Genomic DNA, 25,609 nt, shown 5'->3' with positions numbered 1-25,609 from the left:
GAACAAGCCGGCCTGGCCTGATGGATTTGGGTTTTAATATTATTTTAACTAATGTATTCCTATTTTATTGCCCTGTACACCGCCCTGAGTCCTTCAGGAGAAGGGCGGTATATAAATCAAATAAATAAATAAATAAATAAATTTATTTGTATGCAAATCTGAACTGTTTTTTTATCACTATAGAAGCCCAAGGTCCTTATTAACATTTTGCATTTTAAAAAGGGATTCATTTTAGCCCTGTCATACTTTGTCACTGAAAGTTTTCATCCAGCTTAAGCATTGTGCTATCAGAAAATGACTAATCAACCTGCTTTCAGACATTTACTTGACAACATAAATGCATCTTGTCATGAACATTTCCAAAAGTGTATTTAAGTAAAGTTTCAACGGAGAGTATAAAAACAGTGGACTGAAGCCAGATGTGAATAACTATACCCATTTTATACTGCCTCTGTTAATTCAAATGGAATTTCAATTTGAGAGTTTGGGGACAATACGGATTTGCTCAGGGAGAGATATCAATATTATGTTAGTTCCCTGAGTGTTACTTACACTCTTATATTTCAATGCTTTTCATATAGCAAATTTGTAACCATTTTAAATTACAAACCTCAGTAGCAGCAAATACAAGTTATTACAACTATTTTTGTTGTTTAAATAAAAGCATGCTTTTAATAGTTTAGTTCCTTATTCTTAGTCATAGTAGCCATCTAGATGCTGACAGGAAGCCCATAAGATAATAGCACCTTTCTGCTAATGTTTCCCAGAACCGGTAATCAAAAAATACAATAATAAAAGTAGTATATATATTTATTGACTCCTTCTACACGTACTATTTTCCACTCCATCTTAAGGAAAATATTTAAGGACACAATTTATTAAGAGGCAAAAATGAAACCAACTAAGCCTAATTCCTAAAAACTACTAATTTAGCCAAGTGGGTATTAGAATCAATATAATGCCTGGTGATTTGGATGTACATTTGTTAGTTATTGGTCGACTAGCATTCATTATACAAAGACAAATAAACAAGTGTTTGACGCAAAAGGTAAAATCTGTGTTCTAGTCAGGATCAGTCCAAAGACAAAGAAAAGCAAGTGTGATAGAATAAAAAAGGTATTCTTTCTGATATTCTATGTAGATAAGATCATTGCAGATGAGAGGATCTGAAAAACTGAAGGCTAAAGAATATTAGCTTCCCCATTCATTGTAAAATATTAAAACTGGATAAATAATTGATTTAGTGACAAATACCTAACGTTTACTGATCAATTTCAATGCAACTGAAACATTTGGTTGAAGTTTGATTTATAGTAACATATAGACTTCAAATATTTGGTTTATAACTTAGAGCAAAAATGAAAAAATAGCAGGTTGTGGGGCTACAAGATTAAAGTTTTATGCCAATACGGACTGAGTTCTTGATTTTCATTAAGGAATCTCATTAATAGTTCCACAGAGAAGAAGGGCCATATTCAACAGGCAAATATACCTAAGGAGAAATCTCTTTCTAAAGGGCGTCATATTTGAAAAGTTAAAACATTATTGATCAATGGTGAGCGCTCTCTTAATTAATTGCTATATTCAGGTTGCAATGAAGTCACCAAAACAATCTAAATAAATGAATACCTGTCTTTTTCTTTGTCTCATGGACAACAATTACATCAGATTCATAGCCTTATTCTAATGGGGCACCTCTGCTGAGCTACTGAAGCACCAGTTCTTCATAACACATACCTGTGATGGCCCACATGCCTGGCTCTTTTTATGTGTCCAACTCCCCTGCAGCCTGCTGTGGGGCACCCTCCTTGTTCTAAAGCTTCTACTAATTCCAGTGGACCTAGACAAATAATACAAAAACCAACTTCAGCATTAGCTTCATATTTACTCAAATCACGGGGGTGGGCAACTAGTTTTCCTAAGATGACACGGGAAACGGACTGATGTGGAGGGCTGTCACCACTCTGTTCCCCCCCCCAGGTGAAGGGCCAGATGTCATAAAATGCCCAAATCTGCACTAGAATGTAAATGATGACCCACCCCTATGATCTCTTTTTAAATGCTAAATAGTGTTCAAGTTAACATAAAATATTTGAATTACACTGCAACAATGTTATTGGCTCTTCAATCAAATCATGTGAATATTGATAAAACAATGATTTCTATAGCTTTGAAGAAATCCACCTGCAACATGTACACATTTTCTCTTCTTGAAAATCAGAATACCCACAATTATAAGAGGCTTCAATTGTCAGGCTTTCCCAAGGTATCCATTGGTTTCCATAGATCTTGCAAGCATTCACTCTATGACAGTGGTGGCAAACCTATGGCACGCATGTCAGAGATGGCACGCAGAGCCCTCTCTGTGGGCATGCGCGCCGTCACCCCAGCCCTGCCTCCCCCCTGGCCACCTCCTCACCAGCAGCTGCCCCGGAGGAGAGTTGCCCCCGGGCACAGCCTGCGCAGAGCAGCGCAGTCAAGGACAGCGGGGACAAGACACTGCCCTCGCGCCCCATCATGCGCAGATGATGCTGCCGGGCACAAACGGAGGGCGTGGCCACCATGGTGCTGCAGGGCTGCCTGGGCAATCTGCTGCAGTGGGCCGTGGAGGCGGTGGGTGGCCCTGCAGGGGGGGAGGGGCATGGGGGGAAGAGCAGGTGCAGAGGGGGGCAGTTTTTGGGTACTCAGTGTCTAAGATTCGCCATCACTGCTCTATGAATTATTAATAAACAATTTGGCTCTGCCACAGCACATTATTTTGTCAACACAGAAGAAAACAGACTGGTTAAGTATTTATTGTATTTTTTGCATTTTTATATCTTACTAAGAGGGGGCTGAAGAGGATGTCCTGTTTTTCCACACCAGCCTGCAGGATGTATGTCCGGGCTATCTGCATCAATCCAATAGTCATAAATACTATCCCAGCCATCAAAGTGGATCTAAAACATAAAGATATAGAATGTTGAGACTAAAAAGATTTCCCTTGTAGTCTCAGATTACTTCCTTTTTCTTATAAAAAAATAATTAGTGGATTATTTATGAAAAACCGTGTCAAATGATACAAAAGCACATCATGTTTGTACTAATTATGGTGGTTTTATATTTACCTTACCAAGATAACAATTTCAGTTATATTTTAACAGGTCCTTTAAATTATTAATACATGTCTCAAGCTTCAAAACATTTCCAAATTCAATCTTCACATGATGTTTGGCTTCCAATGCTAAATGCAGCTCAGTTCATTTCTTTTCTGGAGCCTGCCAAATGCTTATCAAAAATGGTATAAGGTTCACTATGGGTTGTTTTGGCCAAACCCCAGAACTAAATGCTTGTTTTTGGCAATAACATAGTAAAACATGGTCATGTGACTGCAGGATGCTGCAAATGGCTGTAAATACAGGTACCCCAAAAACCACGACCCAGAACTTCAAAACCTATCATAAATACCTCTTGGGTAGTCAGTTGTAATTTTGAACACTAAGTTACCAGTGGTAAATTAAGGACTACTTGTAATTTCTCTTAACTAAGCTGTTCCAAATTGTTCTCAAATTATTCCAAAGTAAAGCATCAAATGTTTAGATCCTGAAATCCCTGTATCCTAATCACTGTGATCTGTCATCATGATTTATCCTAATCATAATACCGTAATTATGAGCTAAGTACTCAAGAAATTAAATTCTGGTTATCACCCCCCAGAAAATCAAGATGATGTTGATTGACTTTGTAGGTCTGAAATCACAAACCATGGTTAATTTACCAAATTAACAAGCCAAGGTGTCACTTCCTTCACTTTAGTATAACAGCGGAAACAGCTGGTACAATCATCTGGATTAACACTGAAAAGAGTTGATTCTTTCTTCAACTACTGACAGCACAAATTAACAGTGCAATTAGGAGTAAAGTGTAATGTGTATCTCCACAGGATGCAAACCTCACAATCCATGCAAACTGACAAAGATGGAAAGTGATTTTGTTTTGATTATGTGTTTATAGGAGATTTTGGATGCAAATTTATAGGGTGCCTTGGGAATGTGTGAGAGCATCATGTCTAATCACAGCTTGTAGTCCCCTCACATGCTGCTTACTGTTATATGATACAACTCTTTGTTGCAAAAAGATTGCCCATAATACAGATACCCATAAAGTTAAACATCAATGTTGACTGAAAGCCTATCAAAATTAAACAGAACTGAAATAAGATCTTACGTTGGTGCACTTTAGGGAATCTACCATACTATACTCCAGATAATTTTTTTTGTTAAAACTGGTGAGTATATATCATTAGCACACCACAAATAAAAAAAACCACTTTCATATCTAATCATGGAACTTAAAATTGTTAGACTTTTAACTGAATAGGGATGAATTCAATAGGATAAAGATATGTTCCTCCTATTCAATGAAGTGAATAGAGAAACCAGAGAAATGTTATATGTAATAAGGTATTATCCATTTATAGTTGTTCAGCAGGTAATAGATGTTCCCATTTAAAAATCAAGAGATTAAGAAAAAGAATATAAATTACTTTAATTCTGTGGTCTTCTGTTTCAACCACAGTAGCTACTCTAATAAGCGCAGGATTCCTCTTGTCAACAGCTTCAAGTTTCATATTCTTCTGAAATCCATGAGAAAGTTTCTACAACAGAAGAAAGTACTTTTAGTTTAAATTGTATCTATTATTTATACCACAATGTTCTATGCCCAGGATAGGATTCATTGGAAGAACTTGCTCTCACATGCACTTCACACAAAAGGAACCAATGCTGATATTCTATAAAATGTTAACTAACTGTATAAAATTATTAAGTTGGTTGACAATTTGGGATCCTTTGGACTCTTAAAAAACAGGTAGTAACTATGGCCAAGGGGGCCCTGGCAGTTTAACCTTGTGTCCCAATTGGGACCTTTTCTGAAATGGGAGTTATTACTCATTGTCACTCATGTATTAGTGAGTTCTCAATTGGACTACAATATTGGAATACACTCTACGTGCCCATGAAGCATTTCGAAACTACAATTGTTCCAAAATACATAGGTCAAGCAATTATAGAATAAATCAAGCAATGGCACCCATATAACACCTTTACTCCTGGTTAGTTTCCGGTTGTGGCTTGTCACCTTCTCCTAGTAACAACTGTCTGCCTGATAAGATGTAGTAGATTGTGTCCCTCTATCAAAGGCTACCATGTTCAGGGACCATCAATTATGCCTTCTCAGTTGTTGTTCTCTTCCCATCAATAACTATCAGCTCCAACACCAAAGTAGCCACTCCCTCATGGCTTTCAGGAAATTAGTGAAAATTTTGATTGTCAAGCCATCAAGCCATGGAGCCTGGTTCACTGTAAGTATCCCTCAGGAGTAAGAAACTGTTTTATTCTTTTGAATATTTCTCCCAGTTTTATGTTAATATTTATGCAATTATAATATACATTTTTTTTAAAAAAATATTGCTTTTAATCCTTTAAACCAAGTAAATAAATAAAAATAAAATAAACTATGTATCTAGTATTTAACAAATCTTCTTTTTTCTTGTATTGGTTCAGAAAGCAAAATGGCACAAGTAATCTTCAACTTACAAACATTCATTTAGTGACCAAAGTTACGATGACACTGAAAAAAGTGACTTATGACTGTTTTTGGCACTTAAGACTGTTGCAGAATCCCCATGGTTACAATTGGCAATTAGCATGTATTTATGACCATTGCTGTGTCCCAGGGTCATGTGATCACCTTTTGCAACTTTCTATCAAGCAAAGTCAATGGGGAAGCCAGATTCACTTAATAACCGTGTTATTAACTTAATAATTGGAATGATTCACTTAACAACAGTAGCAGGAAAGGTCATATAGTGGGGCAAACCTCACTTAACAACTGTTTTGCTTAGCAACAGAAATTTGGGGCTCAATTGTGGTCATAATCAAGAACTACCTGTACACTGAAAATGAGCCATGTTTAGGTAGTGAATTTCCTCAACTCTCCTTTCATGAAATATCATTAAAGGATAAAAAGGGAAGAAATAATAGTTAAGATATTGTCTTATATCTTAAATATCTAGGTATTGTCAAGGTGTTGGATCTGGCTTGAAGATCAATTACGGCTCAATTCTAAAAATGAAAAAATATATCTAAAGTCAAAGCAACAAGATCATAAGCTTAGATATTAACATCAATCACCGCAGCAATAGTGGCGGTAGATAATAAGCAGAGTAAGTATGAAATGCTTCTTACCACTTTAAAAGCCCTAGCAGGTGCAGGTAAGGAACTGGTTTCTTCCAAATACTTTTCCCAAGAAAAATGTTTGCCATGAGGATAGTCTAATTGATAAATAATGATACAAAATTTAAATATATCATGCATCAGATTTATTAAAAGCACTGTGCATCAGACTTCATTCAGTTAAAAGGAATAAAAGGTCCCCAACCTTTTGAGTAACAAGGACCGATTCCATGGAGAGAGGGTTCTTCGCGGACCGGAAGGGGTGTTTTTTTTTGCGTGCTGCCTGCCATTATAGCATTTATTACAAACTTATATTAACTTTTATATACAGTCTTCACAGAAATTTTGTTCAGTTGAGCTTTGCCAGGAAATTGCTTTACCTATGGATACCTGTATTTAAAAGACATGTATCTGTGCGGATGGCCTCCACCTACAGACTGCGGTTGAGACCTGCAGATGGGGCTTCACTTGTTTGCACGGACCAGTTTCTGGCATGCCGCGGACTGGTGTCGGTCCACGAACCGGGGGTTGGAGATCCCTGGCCTAAACAATGCCACCCTGCCTTGTAGTGGGTGTTCCACAACTCCTTGCACAGTCAGTCAATGCAGAGGAGCACTAGGAATTGCCATCTACTAACCTCTGGAGGGAGAAATATTCTCACTGCAAAGTACTCTACAAAGTTTTTTTTTAAGTGGAGTCAATTAAGATTTTCAAATCTGGACTGCAAAATTCTGTACAACCATTAGATAGTTTTACAATTTTTTGACCTGCTGGCTTCTCATAAGCAAAGTCAATGGGCAAACTAGCCGGAAGTCACAAGCCATGATCACTTAATGATCAATGATAATTTGCTTAATGACCTGTGTGGGACTGACACCGTAAGTTGGTATGATCACATGACATGTCACTTTGCAACTGAGTCTCTTAGCAACAAGTTGCAGGTCCCAACCGCAGTCTGTAGGTGGAGGCCATCCGCACAGATACATGTCTTTTAAATACAGGTATCCATAGGTAAAGCAATTTCCTAGCAAAGCTCAACTGAACAAAATTTCTGTGAAGACTGTATATAAATGTTAATATAAGTTTGCAATAAATGCTATAATGGGAGAAAAGTTGTTAATGCTAGAAGGCAGATTTTAATTTTCCTCTGTTGATAAAATGTCTCTTGTTAATAGATAACACTTTTCAATGTATTACCTTTCCAAGTGACTCATAGTATGGCAATGAATTCCACCACTGAGTGGGCTAAATTATAGAGTTGGTTCCTGAGAAACTACAATTATTTCACTTACAGGTTAAATATTTATAGCTTATGTAAAGGTTGTTCAACAAGTAGATTTGCATTCTAATTTTATAGCTACAAAATGTTATTCAAAATCTATATTGTTTGTAATTACTAGTATTTGCCTGGTAACTTTTTCCCTTTTTTCATATATCATTTGTTCATATGAACTTCTCATTCATGTAAGTTCTGCATGGAATTAAAAATCATTTCTTTTTTACTGAACCTTTATCCAAAATGCATGTGAAACTACCTTGTCCAATCGTAAAATCCAATCATAAATTCGTATTTGTTTTTACCTAACTCAGTCTTAAATTGAGAGATTTTAAATTTTGGCACACTAATAATTTCTCATTATAAATATTAAACAAGTGAAATAAATAAGTAAAGTTATACTATCTTATACAGACCTGGAGGAATTACAAGTGTTTTTCTATGTTCTTTACACCATCCAACGGGATGAATATGTGGACTAGCTGCTTCACACCTGCAGGAAAGATATTGTATTAATTGTGTACCTCTCCTATAAATATCTTAACTGCAATTAAGATTTTTTTCTATTACAATTCAAGGCCAGTGGGGGCACACATGAACATCTGGACTGCTTGTTAAATGAGGACACTGAATACCGGTAAATTCATTATGCTATTCAAATGCTTTTTTCAGAGAGAGAGAGAGAGAGAGTGTGTGAACATATTTAGGAAAAGCTGAAATATATATTTTCTAATAAAAACATTTGGCCTAAGACAATTTAACAAACAAAATTATACTTTTAAAGTTTCTAATCCAGAAAGAATGCCCTGTATGGATGCTTAATACATTACTGGATGCATCTGAATATTTTTATTATTTAAAACTAATTTATAGTTATTTTATTGTTACTGAATTTTGTTACTATATTTATTGTATTACATAAACATCTTTTAGACACTAGTAATTACCTTAAGTATACAGAGAGGTGAAAAATGAATATTAAAATTGCATTATGTTACCTGTCTTTGTTCTATAAAAAGCTATGTCCTAGGGTAGATACAAGTTAATAAAATAATGAGACATAGAAATAAATACAATAAAATAGTAAACTATATGCAAAATACTAATTCTAATAGTTTGCTTTTTAAAAAAAATATTATTACTGTATTAGTAAACAAAAAAATTCTGCTTGTGTTTTTCTATTACCCATGCTACTGTTCATTTTTAAAAATTGGGATAGTTCAACTAAATATTTTTGTTAGTTTCTATTTAATAGGATCAGATATCCATCTTATAATATACCGATCATCTTATAGCCCCATCTAGCGTTCAGATGAGGAACTTTGTAAGTCATACATGTTTTGTGTTAATGGAAGCAGTCTGATTAGCAATCCACTTTTTATCTCCCAAAGGTTAAAAGAAAAATCCTTGACAAAGGTTTTCTTTTTTGTTTTTGCCTCTCTCTGACTTATGGGAGATATTGCCTTAAAAATAAAATGCCTATTTGTTGAATATTCTGTAGGCTGCACCCAAGAGAGAAAGCTCTCTTCTCTTGCAGCCTGCAAAGAAGCAGAGTAAGTTGGAACAGGACAAATGACCCTTGACTTTGGAGATCTATATATTCACAATCAGGAATATAGTTATATGCAAGATTGAATTAAACTCATACATTAATTACAAATTATGAACAGGCAGTTATTTTCTGGCAGCTATTTTTTATTTGTGTCCAAGTCACCAAAATCTAAAGGTTCTTTTCGTTAGTTTGAGGGAGAGAATTGTGGCAGAATAAAAGGAATTTGAATGGATAAACTACAGAAAAAGTACTCGTAGATAGGGAGAAGAATGTGAAGAAGAGAATAGGAAGGCTATTCGCAAATATAAATTTAAGCATTAATGGCACAATATGAATATTTTCTGTTGAGTTCATTCATGGTGCCATTGCAGTTTTTAAAGAGCCAGCTTATCAGGTTTACTGCCATAATAGGGTTCTCCTAAAGCAGGGGTGTCAAACTGCCGGCCCGCAGGCCAGATACATCACGGCAAAGCCGCGCCCACCCCATTGCTGGCAATGGCAAAACTATCCCGATACGTGTCGCGAGTTTGACATGTCTGTCCTAGAGAAATAAGCATGGTTCTATTTATCCTAGATTTTAATTGGCTCTTGAAAATAATTCTATTTCTCTCCTCATTCATTAAGGGTGCAGGGCTTAGTCTTTAAATTATAAGCTAGTTGTTTGTATTTTTGGAGTTACAATATAGTTACAATATAGTTTTCCATGAAGTCTTTGTCCTTTCAAAGCTTTACCTTGGAAGCCTCTCAAGAGTTCTCCAGCTATCACAATGTTATATTAAGGACTTGTGAGACTGTGCCAACCCATGAGTTACCAGGTGGATCTGAACTTGAGCAGAAACGACTCTAAGTTGTTGTCTACCCATCATATTCAAGAAGGCTCTGTGGGTCTCACCACTTTTCACATAACAATGAAGGAGGCTTCATTGGCAGACTGCAGAAGTCAGCGGCTTCATTATTTTTATGTTTCTGCCTTTCCACACCTTAATTCCTAACCCAAGGAGGACCACATAAAGGTTTTCAAAAACTTTCCTCTGACCTCAAGTATATTTTCTTGTATTCTAGCCTGTAACTTTTTTTCTCACTTTCAGATTATTTTTCTTTCTGAGTTTCACTTTATTATCACTTTTATTCTTTACACTGCTACCAACAGCTACATCTCTTTAAGGGGGTCTGTAACATATAAAATTATTCTAGAGGAGAAATGATTTTTTTTAAAAAAAATCTGATCATCCTAATTAAATAGAAAAATGACAATGTAAGCCAGAGGGGGGAAAAAGAGTAGTATCTCTAAAATTCTATCATCAAAACACTCCTACCAGTAGTCATAGCTTTCATCCCAGTTGTCAAAATGAACCAGGAAACGGTTGTCCACAATGTCAGTTACTGTAGCAACACATATGAAAGCAGGGTTCTTTTTGTCTACTGCTTCAAGCTTCATCCCTACTCGAAATCCTGATGGGATCACAGTCTAATCAAAGAGAAGTTCAAAAATAATGTTGAGTAGAAAGTTGGTTATTGAACCGCATAAGGCGAGACAGCGTAAAACAAAAGAAAACAGGAAACTGCAGATCAATAGAAAACCAAACACAAAACATAACACTGCAGATTAATTTTTTAAAAAAACTCTATCTACATCAGGGATCCCCAATCCCTGGGCTGTGAGCCATTTTGAATTGGACCACAGAAGCACGCACATCTCCATTTGCACGAGTAGCGGGTGAGCATATGTGTGCAAGCTCCATTTGTGCAGACTTGCAGGCCGTTTGTCCGTAACCAGCCCCTCTCCACACCCAGCAGGTCCACAAAGCTGGAAAAGTTGGAGAACTCTGCTCTACATCCTCAAATTCTTCTGACATTGCATAATTTTGAACTTTTTTTTAAAAAAAGTTCTAAATTATCTATTTTATTTCATTATTTTATTTTACTGACTGCCCATCTTACCACACGATATACTGTTAAAACTGAGTAACTTTTCACAGACTTTTCAAAATAAATTGGTCTTTCCTAGCTTATTATGACATAAAACATACAATCATTACATTCCCATAAGGGAGCTCAATCCAGCCTTCTGTGAATTCTGCCGGTCTTTATCTAGTGCCAAATTGGTAGATCAGATTCTTGTATATAGGTGGAATAAAATAAAATTTTAGTGTTTTGAACTCTACTCCTGTTCCTGGCTTCTTGTGCCTGACAGCGAATATGTAATCACTCAGTCACATTAGGACTTCTGTGAAGTCAGTGATGTGTGACCATGTATTAAAGGTGTATCTTATATCTTGTATCACATTGTCTTGGGAATAAGATAAACTCTTATTTCCTAAAACAAATGGCTGGATTATTTCAAAACAAATTTGAATTCAGACTTCTTTTATTTCTGTCTCATCCATTTTGTAATCCCCTACACCAACTTTTTTTAACATTTAATTTACATCAATACTGAAAGAAACACAGCGGGTGTCATCCAGTCAAAAAAGGATGTGGAAAAACCTTTGATAATGTTTCCTTCACGTAAACCTTACAAGATCACATTAATTCTTACTCAGACTTGATATTATTAAAATTATTCACCTAGCCATTTTCATATCTAAGGCAGGATTAGAACTCGCAGTCTCTGTTTTCTAGCTTGATACCTTAGATCAAGCTGGCAAATTCTGCACTTTCCTCTTTTTTCCTTTACTTTATAATAGTTTTTCTTAGATTTCATATTCTTTTAAAAATTTTAATAAAAAGGCATGCAAATCAGAATTTAGTGGCTACCCTCTTCTACCCATATAGGAAAATACTATTGTAATGAGTTTTTTTAAAAAAAAAATAACCAAAATTTAAAGCTTTTAACAAACACTTTCAAATAATTAAATTAACATTAAGAGGCAAAGAAAAAAGATATAGAAAATAGAAAAAATATCTCCTGAAAATAAGTAAAGAGATAGGTACTGAACATGTACAAATTTATTATATAAATTTACTATAAGGAGTTGATTTATTACATTGATAAAATCCATTACATTTTTTAACTAGATTGGGTATATCAATATATTACACAAATGCTAATGTGAACACAAGAGATAAATATAAGGAAAAAACTTACTGCGTTTTGGTTTTCAAACAAGGATTTAGGAGCAGCCTGAGCTTTACATTTTTTCAGATATGCAGGCCAATTAAATTCATCTTCTTTATAACCTGGAAACCATAAAGAAGAATAAAGCATTTTTTAAAATTTGAAGTGCACTTAACTTTAATTGCACCTGTTTCTGTCAGTATCACCATTCAGTGTCTGCCAAACTGTCCATTTCAAGAACAAACAGAAGACATTTAACTTTTGAAAGCCCCTTGAGAATATAATTACAGGCACCATAGTAATTTAAAAACAAGATCAGTCAGTAAAAACTGAAAATTCCAAAAGCACTAGCCCGCCTTCAGAAGTTACGAATATCTCTTTTCTAACACAAGTGAGGTACAAAAGCAGTATTTGCCAATAATACACACTGAAAGTTGGCTAGTTCTTGTAACTAGCAAGTCTAATATTTTATCATTTATGAAGTGAAAATAGCAAAAGTCTGCAATCCTAAATTATAAAGGTACAATATGAACTATATTTGATAATTTCATTGGAACTATGTCCACAAAAGCAAAAAAAGAAAAGGGGGGATAAACAGCTTGCCAACAAAAAAATTCTGAATTAGTGCAAGGTTGAATATAGTGACATAACATAGCTTAAGCATTACATGTAAAAAAAATATCTATGATATCCAAACAATTTTTAAAGATCAATAACAAACTATTGCATGCTGTTACCAAACACCCCTCTATTTTTCTGGTTTTGATTTTGTGATCTGTCCTAGAGAAACCTGTTTGCATTAAGAGAAATAAAGAAGTATCTCTAACCAGTATGGAAGTATGGACCAAATGTATTCAAAGTTGAAGTTGTCCTCTTGCTAAAGATGACATTGCACCTAATATGCTTATTTTCCTCAATTAAATCCAAGCTTTTTTGGGATATTACTTGCAAAAACATTTCCAATGGAAGTAATGTACAAAGAACCAGATGCTTACCCGACTGTGGTGTTTTTTTAAAATGAATTCTATGAGTGTTATGCCTACGCTGTAGCCTTCTCTAGAACATTCTACAGTTATAAAAATGTTGGTGGCAATCTGCACAAAGACATCTGCATTCCCATCTAGTATTGGACTTACAGTAGGAATGTAAACACCTGCAGAAAGGATGGTTCAAGGATGCTGTGAATGCAGAGGTGACCTATTTTTAGGGATGGCAATTACAGGTAAGCAACTGTAGATGAACAGCAAATCTTACTTGGAGCTGGTGCCAATGTCTCACTCTCCAACCAGAATGGATAATACAGTGACTCCATAAACATTAACAAGCAAGAGGGTTGCCAGTTAATAATTGATGTCCTTAATCCAGTGATAAAATTGCTAAGAGGAAATAGAAATCTTTCTTTTTCCCAAAGAGTAAACAAATAACTACAATGTTGTGTGAGAAGTTATTATGAGTGCACAAAAAGCCAAGACGTGACAGACAAAAGTGAAAAGAACAATCCAATTCCAAATTCAGTATAGAATAGGAGAGAAAGAATAGTTTCACTGAGGCAAAAGTAAGATGCCACTTTAGGGAGCAAGGTGAGAGATCACAATGCAGGCTTACCTTCTTGAGATAAAACATAGGATCTATACGAATAGAGGAGATGAGTGCAACCAAAAATTCCTCTGTGTGTGTTTTACACACACACACACACACACACACACACACACACACAGAAATATTTGTCAGTTATCATGAAAGCAATACCAAGCAAGAACAGGGAATTATATCAATATTAGAAATACACCTCAGAAAATGTCTTTTGCAGTGGCAAAAGAAAATGGAATTGCTATCAATGCTAGAATTAGATGCTAAAAATTGAAGAGCGTCATAGAAGGAGAAAGCATTCATTTATGAGTCTTGTGTGATCTATCACATATCTATGGAGTTTCTCAATCATCCAGGTCATAGTTATCCCAAAGGTGCTTTTTCACAAGGCAACTAGACTTTCTTGTTTTTCTTTGAAGACATTTCGCTTCTCATCCAAGAAGCTTCTTCAGCTCTGACTGGATGGTGGGGAATGGAAGGGTTTCTGCAAGGAGTATAAATCCTTCCATTCTTCACCATCCAGTCAGAGCTGAAGAATTAAACTGATGTAGTTATTAAAAGTTCTTCATGAGGTTTCCTTTCGAGAATACAGTGTAATTCAACCATTAAACTATTGGTCAAAGCATAAAAAACATTAAAAAAATACAGATTTTTTTCAGATCCTGGAATTTAAATGTTTCGGAATTCACTTATAATCTATAATGTAAGAAAACATGAAATGAAAATATATACTACTTTTTTTACTATAGCCACTATAAATTTTTACTTGTAGATTCCTAAGTCTCTCACTAAAAAAGTGTAACTATGCTGCCTTAACACAATAAAAAAGGACATAAAATGTTTATGGATAATGTAGTACCTTTTGGTGGATGAAGTTTATGCCCGGTTTTCTCACACCACCCAACAGGGTGAATATCTGAAGAATCAGCATTCAGCCAAAAATCGTAACAGTCTGGATATTCATCAAAATGAAGTCGAATTCTGTAGCCACAAATCTAAAATCATAGTATATAAAAATAGAAGTATATCTAATCATGGGCCTTAGAGATTCAATTATTGAATAGGGGGACAATTCTCAAACAAACTTTAGACTGCATAATCATTCAATAAAGTAGTGCAAACCTATCACATCTTTATCAAGTTTCATTCAACATATACATAGTTTATAAGTAAAAATCCAATATTTCTTTCCAGCTATAATCCAAAGGAACATTGTAAGTAAATATTAGAACCTAGGTCTAATCAATGAAGTTGAATCGTGCAACATTTAATAAAAGATGCAATGGTTACAAATTTAGAAAAATTTAGAAAAATTAAAAAGCTTTACAGAAGTACCAGAAAGTATGACTTTGAAGGTACCTAAGCAAAACAATAGCCATTATCATTATTACAGGGACATGAATCTCAAACAGTTCCCCATTGTGGGAAACAAGATGTTGGACTACACTCAATGTTTGATTTGGCGCAACGAAGCTCTTCTTATATTTATAGTTTATAATTCTATGTTACCTGGCTCTAAATGATGGGGTGCAGTTATTTTCTTATTGCTTACTATAATTTGTTTTCAATACAAATGGATCACCTGTCACTCACCTCTCCTACTGTAAGCACACAGTACATTGACTGATGCTCAGGATCCACTCCTTCTAGTTTCATTCCAACTTTGAATCCATTTTTGTTGTATGGGAAGGACTGGTACTAGAAGTAAAACATCAAGTTTTATTTAACATAAGCATTTCTAAACTACACCAAGATATCTAGATACCTTATTTTTTTCATTTAAGAAGAAAATCCAGATCTTCCATATTGATGCCAGCTAATGAAACTTTTTTCCCCACCTCCATTTTTCAAGAAAAGCTATATGGGTATAAATTAGATCAAAATCTTCAATATAAAGTACATTATGCATTTCCTAAGTAATAAATATGTTAATATATTTCCAGATTAATGGCTCTGTGTAATTCCTCTCTCATCTTTTACATTCCTGCAGTGCGAGTTGTATTTTGAACTTAGGTTAAGTAATTATGTCATCATATGCTTCATTATACAATACAATATTGCATATATGTCTTTGCATGACCTTTAAGAATGGGGTTTTCTTTACTATGTCAGTTACACCTTTTAGTTTCTAATTGATTTTAGAGTTTGTGCCTTAAGCAGAGACTGTAAATACAAGGATGAGTAGAGCTGTGCTTCCTTATCTCTCTCTGCAGCAAAGCTTAGGAATTGCTTGTTGGAATAACAATTAAGAGACTTCGTGTAAGTCATATATAAGTAAGCTTCCTTTCAAAAAATGCATCTCTATGTTTTCATACAATGAAGGATACTAATTGTCTTCCTTTCTGTTATCATTTCCTTTAATCGTTGTAAAGTAATTCTATTGACATCTCCTATTAACAAATACACCTTGTCAAACTGTTGGTAATCAACATTCTCTTTTAAGACCTATGTAACCTAGTAGTTCTTATTCTTAGTTCATCAGGATACCAAAAAAAAACCCCTAATGACTGATAGTAACCTGCTAGCTTTGAAAAGTAATTGACTTTTTGGATCCTCTTCAGTGGCTGGTATTTATTGCGAAGGTTTTTCTACCACTGTGCTAATTTTAATACCAAGAGTTTGACAAATTTCTTATATGAAGTTCAAAAATTCTGGTTTGTGAAAAGTATCTGCTTCTTCCACAATGATTTTTCTAGTTATGCCATGAAGATATAACCATGCAAAAATCAATTATCTATACATTTACTTTAAAGAATAATTTTACGAGCAGGATTTTGCATTACTGCTTGTACTAAAACAAGTGTAAGAATGAAAGGATTTGCGAGTTTTCAACAGGCGTATTGTTTTACTCTTTGAAACTGCTTGACATACAGCAAAACAAGTCAATGCTCCAGGCAAAAGAAACCACAATTAAGAAGCAATGTGTGTCTATGAATGTCAGGGAGGGGAGGGGGCAGAGGAAGTACTGTTAAGATTATACACAACTTTTATGTTAATCCTTTCCTAGGAACCCAAGTCTCACCACTCCTTTTTGTCTACTTTAATGACTATTATTAACAACAATAACTGTGGTTAATTAGGATTACTCCAATAAAATTATTGATGTACAGTTACATCAACTGAAGCTTCTCACCAGAGGTTGCTAGTAATCAAGACTATAACCACTGATCCTGTCAAAGTACACAGGATCCATATGCATTCAACTTAAGCGGTATACAGTATTGTAGATTTTTGTGCAGTCCTTCTTGTAATTCTTATTAAATTTGCTCCATAATAACTTACTATTTTCACAGCATCCACACTGTAGGTGTGAAAGCCCTAATAAGCAGGCATATACATAGAATGAAGGCTACTGCTAAGCTTGTAAGCCGCCCTGAGTCTTCGGAGAAGGGCGGGATATAAATGGAATTAAAATAAAATAAAATAATAAAAATAACAGCATCTACTGCAGGGGTGTCAAACTCAATTTCATTGAGGGCCGCATCAGCATTGCGGTTGCCCTCAGGGGGCCGGGTGGGTATGGTCTGGGTGGGTGTGGCCTGCTGGGTGGGCGTGGCTAGAGTGCGTATGGCCTACTGGATGGGCATGGCCAGCTCTACATCAGTCGCATCAAAGGTGCCTATGGGGGCCTGGGCAGGAGTGGGACAGATCTGAGGGTCTCTGGCAGGAGGAGGGTCTCTGGGCCAGGGCCAAGGCAGTGGGAGCCGTTCCCTCACTGTTTCCAGGATGGCTTCGCGGGCCGCATGAAACCACTTCGCGGGCCGCATCCGGCCCCCAGGCCTTGTGTTTGACATGTCTGATCTACTGTATATATACATTGGAAGAATACCAGGAATGGATTCAGTGTGAAAAAAAGAGGCAAAGAAATGTTGCATATAAAGAGCACTGTTTTTGTATGCCAGAATGACATCTAGAATGATTTAACTCCCTGTAAAATTATGAGATTTATGTTTGTTTCACTGACACAATCTTTAATTTTAGTCTATACAAAAATATTTTACATAATGTCAATTTGAAAAGCCATTAACTATTATCTATTACAACTATTGAAAGGTTTCTTTTCTATTTAGGATTGTTCATATTATGTGCTCCAATTATTTTTGTATATATTTTAGATATATAAGTCCCTCCTCTAACTCATTACTGACTCTAAGCTGCATGCATTTTTTTTTTAAAAAAAAACCAATTGCTAAAATAAAGCAAAAAAGAATAAACAATGTGTGAACCAAAAAACCTATAACCAAAAGAGACAATTTATTCCAAATGGACATACCTAACCCTATCCCAGAATTTGGAGTGCGGAAAACAGGTTAAAAACGTATCTTCACCAGTGTACAAACCGAAACCAAGCACAAATACATACAGCTAGCGCTCACATTTCAGGCTGCCAGCAGTAATACCAACGAATTCTTATTGCAATGTTTTGGAATTGGGCACTTAGTAGCATACAGAGCCTTGGGGGAGCAGTGGGCTAATGCCTCCTTAAGTAACACCAGCTGCCTGCAATTAGTGCAGGTTCGCATCCCACCAGGCTCAAGGTTGACTCAGCCTTCCATCCTTCCCAGGTAGGTAAAATGAGGACCCAGATTGTTGGGGGCAATTAAGCTGACTTTGTAATAATGCCGCTTGGGGTGTGTGTGAAAGCCCTAATAAGCAGGCATATACATAGAATGAAGGCTACTGCTAAGCTTGTAAGCCGCCCTGAGTCTTCGGAGAAGGGCGGGATATAAATGGAATTAAAATAAATAAATAAATCTTAAAATATATCAATCAGTATAAAAAAATACAAGGAAATATGAAATAACAATTCAAACAATTCAGTTTTAAACTGAGGCAGAAGCATGCTTAGCTAAATTAACATCAACATTCCTGCTGGGAAAAACAAGTTTTCCGCTGCTTTTAAAAAAAAATGTTTAGAAGGGTTAAAATATAATTCAACTAGAACTCCAGAACTACATTGTCACTATGAAAACCTGCCCACTTATATGCAGGTATCTATAACAGAACAACATCTGGGGTGATATCTACATCAGTTATTATATATAAACATAGTAACATCTGTAAACTGCCTTTCATAAGTAAGGGAACCAACATAACCTTTATCAGCCATGTCAAAATTTTAAGTTCACATTTATTTAAAAGACGCTTAGCTAGCAAAGTTAATCAGTTAGGAATTTACAGGGGAGCTTACCTCTTTAAAAATCTTAGGAGGTGCTGCTGTAGCCTTTTCTTCTTCCAAATATGAAGACCAACTCCACGCTTTCTTTCCCTTTGACATTAAAGCTGAAATTAGAAATCGAAGCAGTTAAAGAAATTAGAAAATAAAATCTAGTCACAGCTTGTGTAAGCTGTTATCTGCACTCAGGTAACTGTCCATTTTTTGGCTTTCAAACTACTGAAAAACATCTTATCAGCAAGTATAGGATGATTCTCTTCCCTGCCCCATTCATAGGTAATAAGTTTCTTGTATTACTACTGGGTAAATATGGTAATATCATCCCATACAGTTCAAATCTAGTAACACAATGTTACTATACAGGTAGTCCACGACTTACAGCAGTTCATTTAGTGACTGTTCAAAGTTACAACGCCACTGACAAATGTGACTCATGATTGTTTTTCACATGACCGCTGCAGCATCCCCATGGTCTTGTGATCAAAATTCAGATGCCTGGCAACTGACTCACACTTATGACCGTTGCTGTGTCCCAAGGTTATGTGATCACCTTTTGCAACCTTTTGACAAACAAAATCCATGGGGAAAGCCAGATTTACTTAACAACCGTGTTACTAACTTATCAACCGTGGTGATTCACTTAACAACTGTGGCAAGAGAAGTTGTAAAATGGAACAAAATATACTTAACAAATGTCTCAACAACAGAAATTTTGGGTTCAATTGTGGTTGTAAATTGAGGACTACCTCTATCTGTGTGAACAGCATGGCAACAGCTTGCTGTTAATTAAGACAGCAGAGATAGTAGATGGTTACCATCAAAGTGAAAATTAGAGATCAGCTTACAGGTAACTAATACTGCCTAATCTTATTATTTTCCTTAAAGAAGCATATTCACTCTTTTAGGAAACTAGCTCCACAGTGATACGGTAGCATTTTACTACTTGGTTAACACTCTGGATCTGTCACTTTTTAAAATATGCAATACTTAATTTTCTACATGTTCCCAAAAATTAGTTGAACAATTTCATCTATGCGGAACAAAAAACCCCGTCAGTGTTCAGGGAAGAGTATTGTCTTAATTTTGTTTATACATCTGCTTTAAACTCTCCTATGGAATGGGGAACATTAAAGACAGAATATTTGAAGCTTTTAATAAAACAATAAAATGTAAGCACTTGAAGGATGATGCTCTTCCATTTTTTTCTTTTACAAAATACTGAATGTTTTGCCATGTACAGCATAGCTATTATAATAAGGTGATATTATTAACTTAATATAAAATAATAGTACATTCATTTAATTACTTATTTAATTTAGTATTTGCATAGCTGTCCATTCCAGTGGTGGAATTTAGCCAGTTTGTACCACTTTGACAGAACTGTTAGCTAATTTTTTGTTGCCCAGGCCCAGAATGGACTTCCAGAAGCGGCATCCACACAGAGAACCGGTTGTTCACATATTTGAATCCCACCACTGGTCCATCCCATTTAGTGACGCTGAGCAGCATATGTAATAATCACAAATGTATAAAAACTGATTGAAAACAATCAATTTAAATTAAAATAAAAACAAGATAAATTAAATTTAAAAAAGCAATGGCATAATGCCTCCTTAAGTAACACCAGCTGCCTGCAATTAGTGCAGGTTCGCATCCCACCAGGCTCAAGGTTGACTCAGCCTTCCATCCTTCCGAGGTAGGTAAAATGAGGACCCAGATTGTTGGGGGCAATAAGCTGACTTTGTAATAATGCCGCTTGGGGTGTGTGTGAAAGCCCTAATAAGCAGGCATATACATAGAATGAAGGCTACTGCTAAACTTGTAAGCCGCCCTGAGTCTTCGGAGAAGGGCGGGATATAAATGGAATTAAAATAAAATAAAAAATAAAAATAAATAAAACCAGAGTGCATCCATTAATTGTCATATAGCTATCCAACAGGTTCCCCTCTATCATAGTATCACTAAACTAGTTGATAAAGCTATGTCTGAAGGCAGGGGTGGGCAAATATGGCAACTTTCTACAAATTGTGGCCTTCAATTCCCCGAATTCCTATGCCAGCAAGGGAGTTGAAGTTCACAGGTCATAAAGTTGTCACAGTTGCCGTCCCCTATTTTAAGGGCTTTCTGGAAAACAGAGTTGGGACCAACCTCACCTCAGGATGGGGAGGGAATGATGTTCCAGAGGATGGGGGCTATATCAATTTTATTGACCAAACATACAATGGAAATGTTCACATGTGGCATTATGAAAAATCAATGACCAGAAGATATTTGCAAACTGTATAAATTATATACTGTATAAAATTCACACATTCATATAATATGGTTGTTCACTTCTGATCATACATTTAATCAATCCATTTACCTCAAGACAAATTTTAAGTTTTTTGAGGAACTGAAGGAAAACTTTATTCTGCTACGGAGATGAGCACCGGCCCCTAGAGTCGGAAACGACTAGCATGCATGTGCGGGGGAACCTTTACCTTTACCTTTTTATATATCAACTTACTTTGTTTTAAAATTGCTACCTCTCGTTTCCTTTTCCTTGTGGCTCTTTGAGATACTCTCAGTATTCTTCCTTCAGAGTTCTCTTCCTAAATTGCAAAATTAAATATTGTGGCAGACATAATTATCATTTATAATGATCAAACACAGAAGTTTCTGTTCTGATTCTATTTTGAATACTTAAATATGAATTCAGTTCATGTAAAAATCAATGGAGAATGAAGTTCCAGCTTGCAGAGTGGTGTTAAACTAGGAAGATGGTATGATGAACAATTTAAGTACACCGGAAACTAAATGTATGAATAAACTTCAATTTTGATTTGCAATATTAACAGTGAACTACAATACGAGACTTTCCTAATTATTCTCTCAGTACAAGAGAGAATATTAATATACTCTCTATAAGACTCTGTAAGAAAATGACTACACTGTAAAACAGATATACAGTGTACTATTCTTTCATTCTGTCTACATGAAAATAAATGCAATAGTCAGAAGAGTATATATATAACCAGCCCAGCTCCAACATCCAATTCAGCAAGAATTCACAATATTTGTCAATGGCAAAATTAAATGAATGTTGCTCTATCAATCAAATGATTGGAATGCCATGATATTGTTGAAATTTACAAGATTTCAATATACTTACATCTTATAAGATTTCAAATAAAAAAACAAGTTCATAAAATTGGGAGAAGAATGATTTGAGACTGCTGAAATATCACGTAGTCTAGAAATCTCATGAGACAAGGCAAATCAGTTAAATTTAGATTAAAACATAGTATTCCATTTATGATTTGTTCAATCTACCTCTGAACAAATTATGATTGGCAACAGGCTTAAAGTACACAGGTTTTACAAGCAAGGATTACTGAACAGTTATTAAAACTACAAGAAATTGCCTAATCTAGAACTATTAACTGAAAAATACTAACTGTTTCCTTGTCTTTATCCTTTTCTTCAATAACCTCTCCTTTGGATGGCAATTTGCTTTTTCTCTTTTGAATGCCCTTAGAATAGTCTTCATCACTGCATTCGGACACATCTTTTTCCTCCTTTGATTCCCTAGAATGAGAATTAAATTGCATTAATTAATACAAGGAAAAAGTTATGATTCACAAAACAGACTTCACATCTTTCAAACGTTTCCTTTCCTATTTCTCCTCAAAGCACATACTTTAAAAGGGCATTTTAAAAGAAAGAAGTAGCAAATTTGAATGCTGTCAAGTGGAATAATAGAAAGACTGCAATCAAATCTCATTAGACTTATGAAAAAAAAACTTCCTCTGCACCCTCTGTTGGAAAATCTAGCCCAGGGGGTAGGCAACCTTGGCTCCTTTATGACTCGTGGACTTCAACTCCCAGACTTCAACTCCTGAGCCGGCTGGCTCAGGAATTCTGGGAGTTGAAGTCCATGAGTCATAAAAAAGCCAAGGTTGCCTACCCCTGGGCTCGCCCAACAAGCCAAGGATCTATTGAAACAATGTTGCAGTGTGACAAAATAAGCACTGCCAAAAATGAGATGCAAACCACATTGAAATTAATTCAAGAATCAATACAAAGAAACCATGAAGAGACAAAAAGTAATTTTGATAAATTAAATGAACAAATGTTGGATATAGACAATTTGAAGCCCACCAACAAATGATTATTAAAAATGAACAAAAAATTCAGAAAATGGAGGGTAAATCAGATTATATTGACAAAAAAATGGAAATACTAATACAAGAAAATGAAAAATTAGAACAAGCAAATCAAAACCTAGAAGGAGTGGTGGAAATATGGAAATAACAGAGGCCATAAGAAGACAAAAACACAAGAAAATGACGGGGCCAGATGGACTACCAGCAGAGCTATATAAATCTTTACAAGATATATTAAGTGAACCGTTGAAACATGCTTGTAATGAATTTTGTTGGAGGCTAAGCTCCCAAATACATGGATAGAAGCAAATATTACCTTAATATCAAAAGAAGGTTCAGACTTGACACAGATAAAAAATTGCAGAACTATATAGTTATTAAATGTGGATTATAAAATTTTTACTTCAATAATGGCAGAGACTGAAAAGATTCTTAACTGAATTTATACATTCAGATCAAAATGGTGTTGTTGTTGTTTTTTTACCAAAGAGACAAATTAAAAATAATTTAAGAATAACAATGGATGTATTGGAATATTATGAATAACATTCAGGGAAACGATTGGCACTAATATTTTTAGATGCCCAAAAGGCATTTGATAAGGTTTCCTGGCAATTTATGATTCAGCAACTAAAATTAATGGACTTTGCACAAAACTTTATAAATATGATTAAAACAATATACAATAAACAAACAGCGAAAGTGATTGTGAATGGAGATTATACAGAGAATTTTGAGATAAGAAAAGGTACAAGGCAAGGATGTCCATTATCTCCACTGTTATTTATTCTGACCTTGGAAGTTTTAAATAGAAATATTAGACAAGATACAGAAATTAAAGGACTAGAAATAAAAGGTGAACTATACAAGTTACAAGCATTTGCTGATGATTTGATATTTATTTTAGAAGAACCTCTGGAGATGATTCTTAAACTACTGGGAAAGATAGAACAGTATGGAGAATTAGCAGGACTGAAAATAAACAGAAAAAACTAAAGTAATAGTCAAAAATCTTTCAGATAAACAAAAAAAATGTCAGAAAAAATAGAATTACAAATAGTTTAAAAGGTCAAATATCTGTGAATATACTTAACAGCAAGATGTTCAACAATGAATGAATGAACCTTTATTGTCAAAGTACAACCATGTATACATTGAGATTGGCTGAGCCTCCCTTCGTGCCCCCACCCCCAACTTACAGTGACACAAACCCTCCATCTTATTACACCATGTGAGCTAATTGCACAATGCACCGGCCTTGCAAGTCAATTATGCATAAAGTTTATAAAATTATTTCCCATTCAAAAGCCTAATAGCCCATGGAGAAAAGCTGTTCTTCAGCCTGTTGGTACGGCCGGCTATACTCCTATATCTCCTACCCGATGGTAGGAGAGTAAAGAGATACTGTCCAGGGTGTGATAACTATACAAAGCTATTGAATCAAATAAGAGTGGAATTGGAAAAATGGAAAAACTTGCAATTGCTATTATTAGGAAGAATTGCTACAGTGAAAATGAATATATTACTGAAAATCTTATTTTTATTCAAACAGAGAAGAAATTCTTTGAAGATTTAAATTCATTAATTTTGAAATTTGGCAAGGAAAGAAAGCTAGAACTAAGATGAAAATGTTACAAGATGCCAAGGAAAATGGAGGTTTGGGTTTACCAGAGTGCGTTTCATATTACCAAGCAACTGTTTTAACATGGGTAAAAGAATGGATAATTCTTAGAAACAAAAGGTTGTTGTATCTGGAGGGGCATGATTTACAATTCACAATTCTTATGGTACGGGGAAAATAAAATTCATAAATACTTCCAAAATTACTATATAAGAAATGCATTATTAACAACATGGGGGAAAATAAAATGTAAAATATATCTGAAAATTCCAGGGTGGTTGTCAACAATGGAAGCATTTGTACACCCAAATTTAGTTGACTTTGAAAAAATCTGGACATACAGAGATATTCTAAATTCTGAAGGGAATTTAAAATCTAAACAAGAAATAGAAAATCAGGGAATCAATTTATCATGATGGGCACATTTACAAATGCAAACTAGATATGATAAAGATGTTAAATTGTATAATTTCTTAAGGAGCAAACTTTGTTTGATAAGATATTGTTAACTTCTGATGAGAAACTAATAATTTTTTTAATTTTTTATTAACTTTGAAAATGGAAAGCGAACAAGTTAAAGAAACAATTATAAGATGGGCAAAAAAATTGGATATAAAATAGAATTTGAAAAATGGCAAAATTTATGGGAAAGAAATTATAAACTGACAGTGTCAACTTCCTACAAAGAAAATTTATATAAAACGTTTTATAGATGGCATTTGCCACCAGCAAGACTAGCAAAAATGTTTAAAAATATGTGAGACAGATGTTGGAAATGCAAACAGAAGTCAGGCACTTATTACCATGTTTGGTGGACATGTGCCAAAGCAAAGAGTTATTGGAAAAAGATACATGCCTGGCTAGAAAAGATGTTGGGAGAACACGTAGATTTTAAACCTGAACTTTTTTTTATTAGGTATAATGCCAGAAAAGACTGGTAAACAAAGCATATATTTGACTTTGCATATTACAA

At 35.0% G+C, this 25,609-nt stretch overlaps 1 protein-coding gene across 2 annotated transcripts in view; it reads right to left on the bottom strand.

Annotated features, from left to right (window-relative positions):
- Positions 1-25,609, bottom strand: part of L3MBTL3 (L3MBTL histone methyl-lysine binding protein 3) — a 90,410-nt gene that overhangs the window by 32,057 nt on the left and 32,744 nt on the right. For both annotated transcript variants that reach the window (XM_081313819.1, XM_081313820.1), the window contains 12 exons: positions 22,308-22,437; positions 21,377-21,461; positions 18,883-18,974; positions 15,285-15,389; positions 14,551-14,686; positions 12,132-12,223; positions 10,360-10,511; positions 7,908-7,984; positions 6,228-6,313; positions 4,526-4,636; positions 2,825-2,939; positions 1,738-1,840 (listed from right to left, as the gene is read on the bottom strand). In XM_081313819.1, coding sequence (XP_081169945.1) covers positions 1,738-1,840; positions 2,825-2,939; positions 4,526-4,636; positions 6,228-6,313; positions 7,908-7,984; positions 10,360-10,511; positions 12,132-12,223; positions 14,551-14,686; positions 15,285-15,389; positions 18,883-18,974; positions 21,377-21,461; positions 22,308-22,437 — 1,284 coding nt within the window. The remainder of the gene's footprint in view (positions 1-1,737; positions 1,841-2,824; positions 2,940-4,525; positions 4,637-6,227; positions 6,314-7,907; positions 7,985-10,359; positions 10,512-12,131; positions 12,224-14,550; positions 14,687-15,284; positions 15,390-18,882; positions 18,975-21,376; positions 21,462-22,307; positions 22,438-25,609) is intronic.

This window comes from Vipera berus (genome assembly GCF_964194415.1).
Source record: "Vipera berus genome assembly, chromosome: 1".
Lineage (NCBI taxonomy): Eukaryota > Metazoa > Chordata > Lepidosauria > Squamata > Viperidae > Vipera > Vipera berus.
The sequence above is the reverse complement of the archived record's forward strand: the minus strand, read 5'-3'. Positions and strand labels throughout refer to the sequence as shown.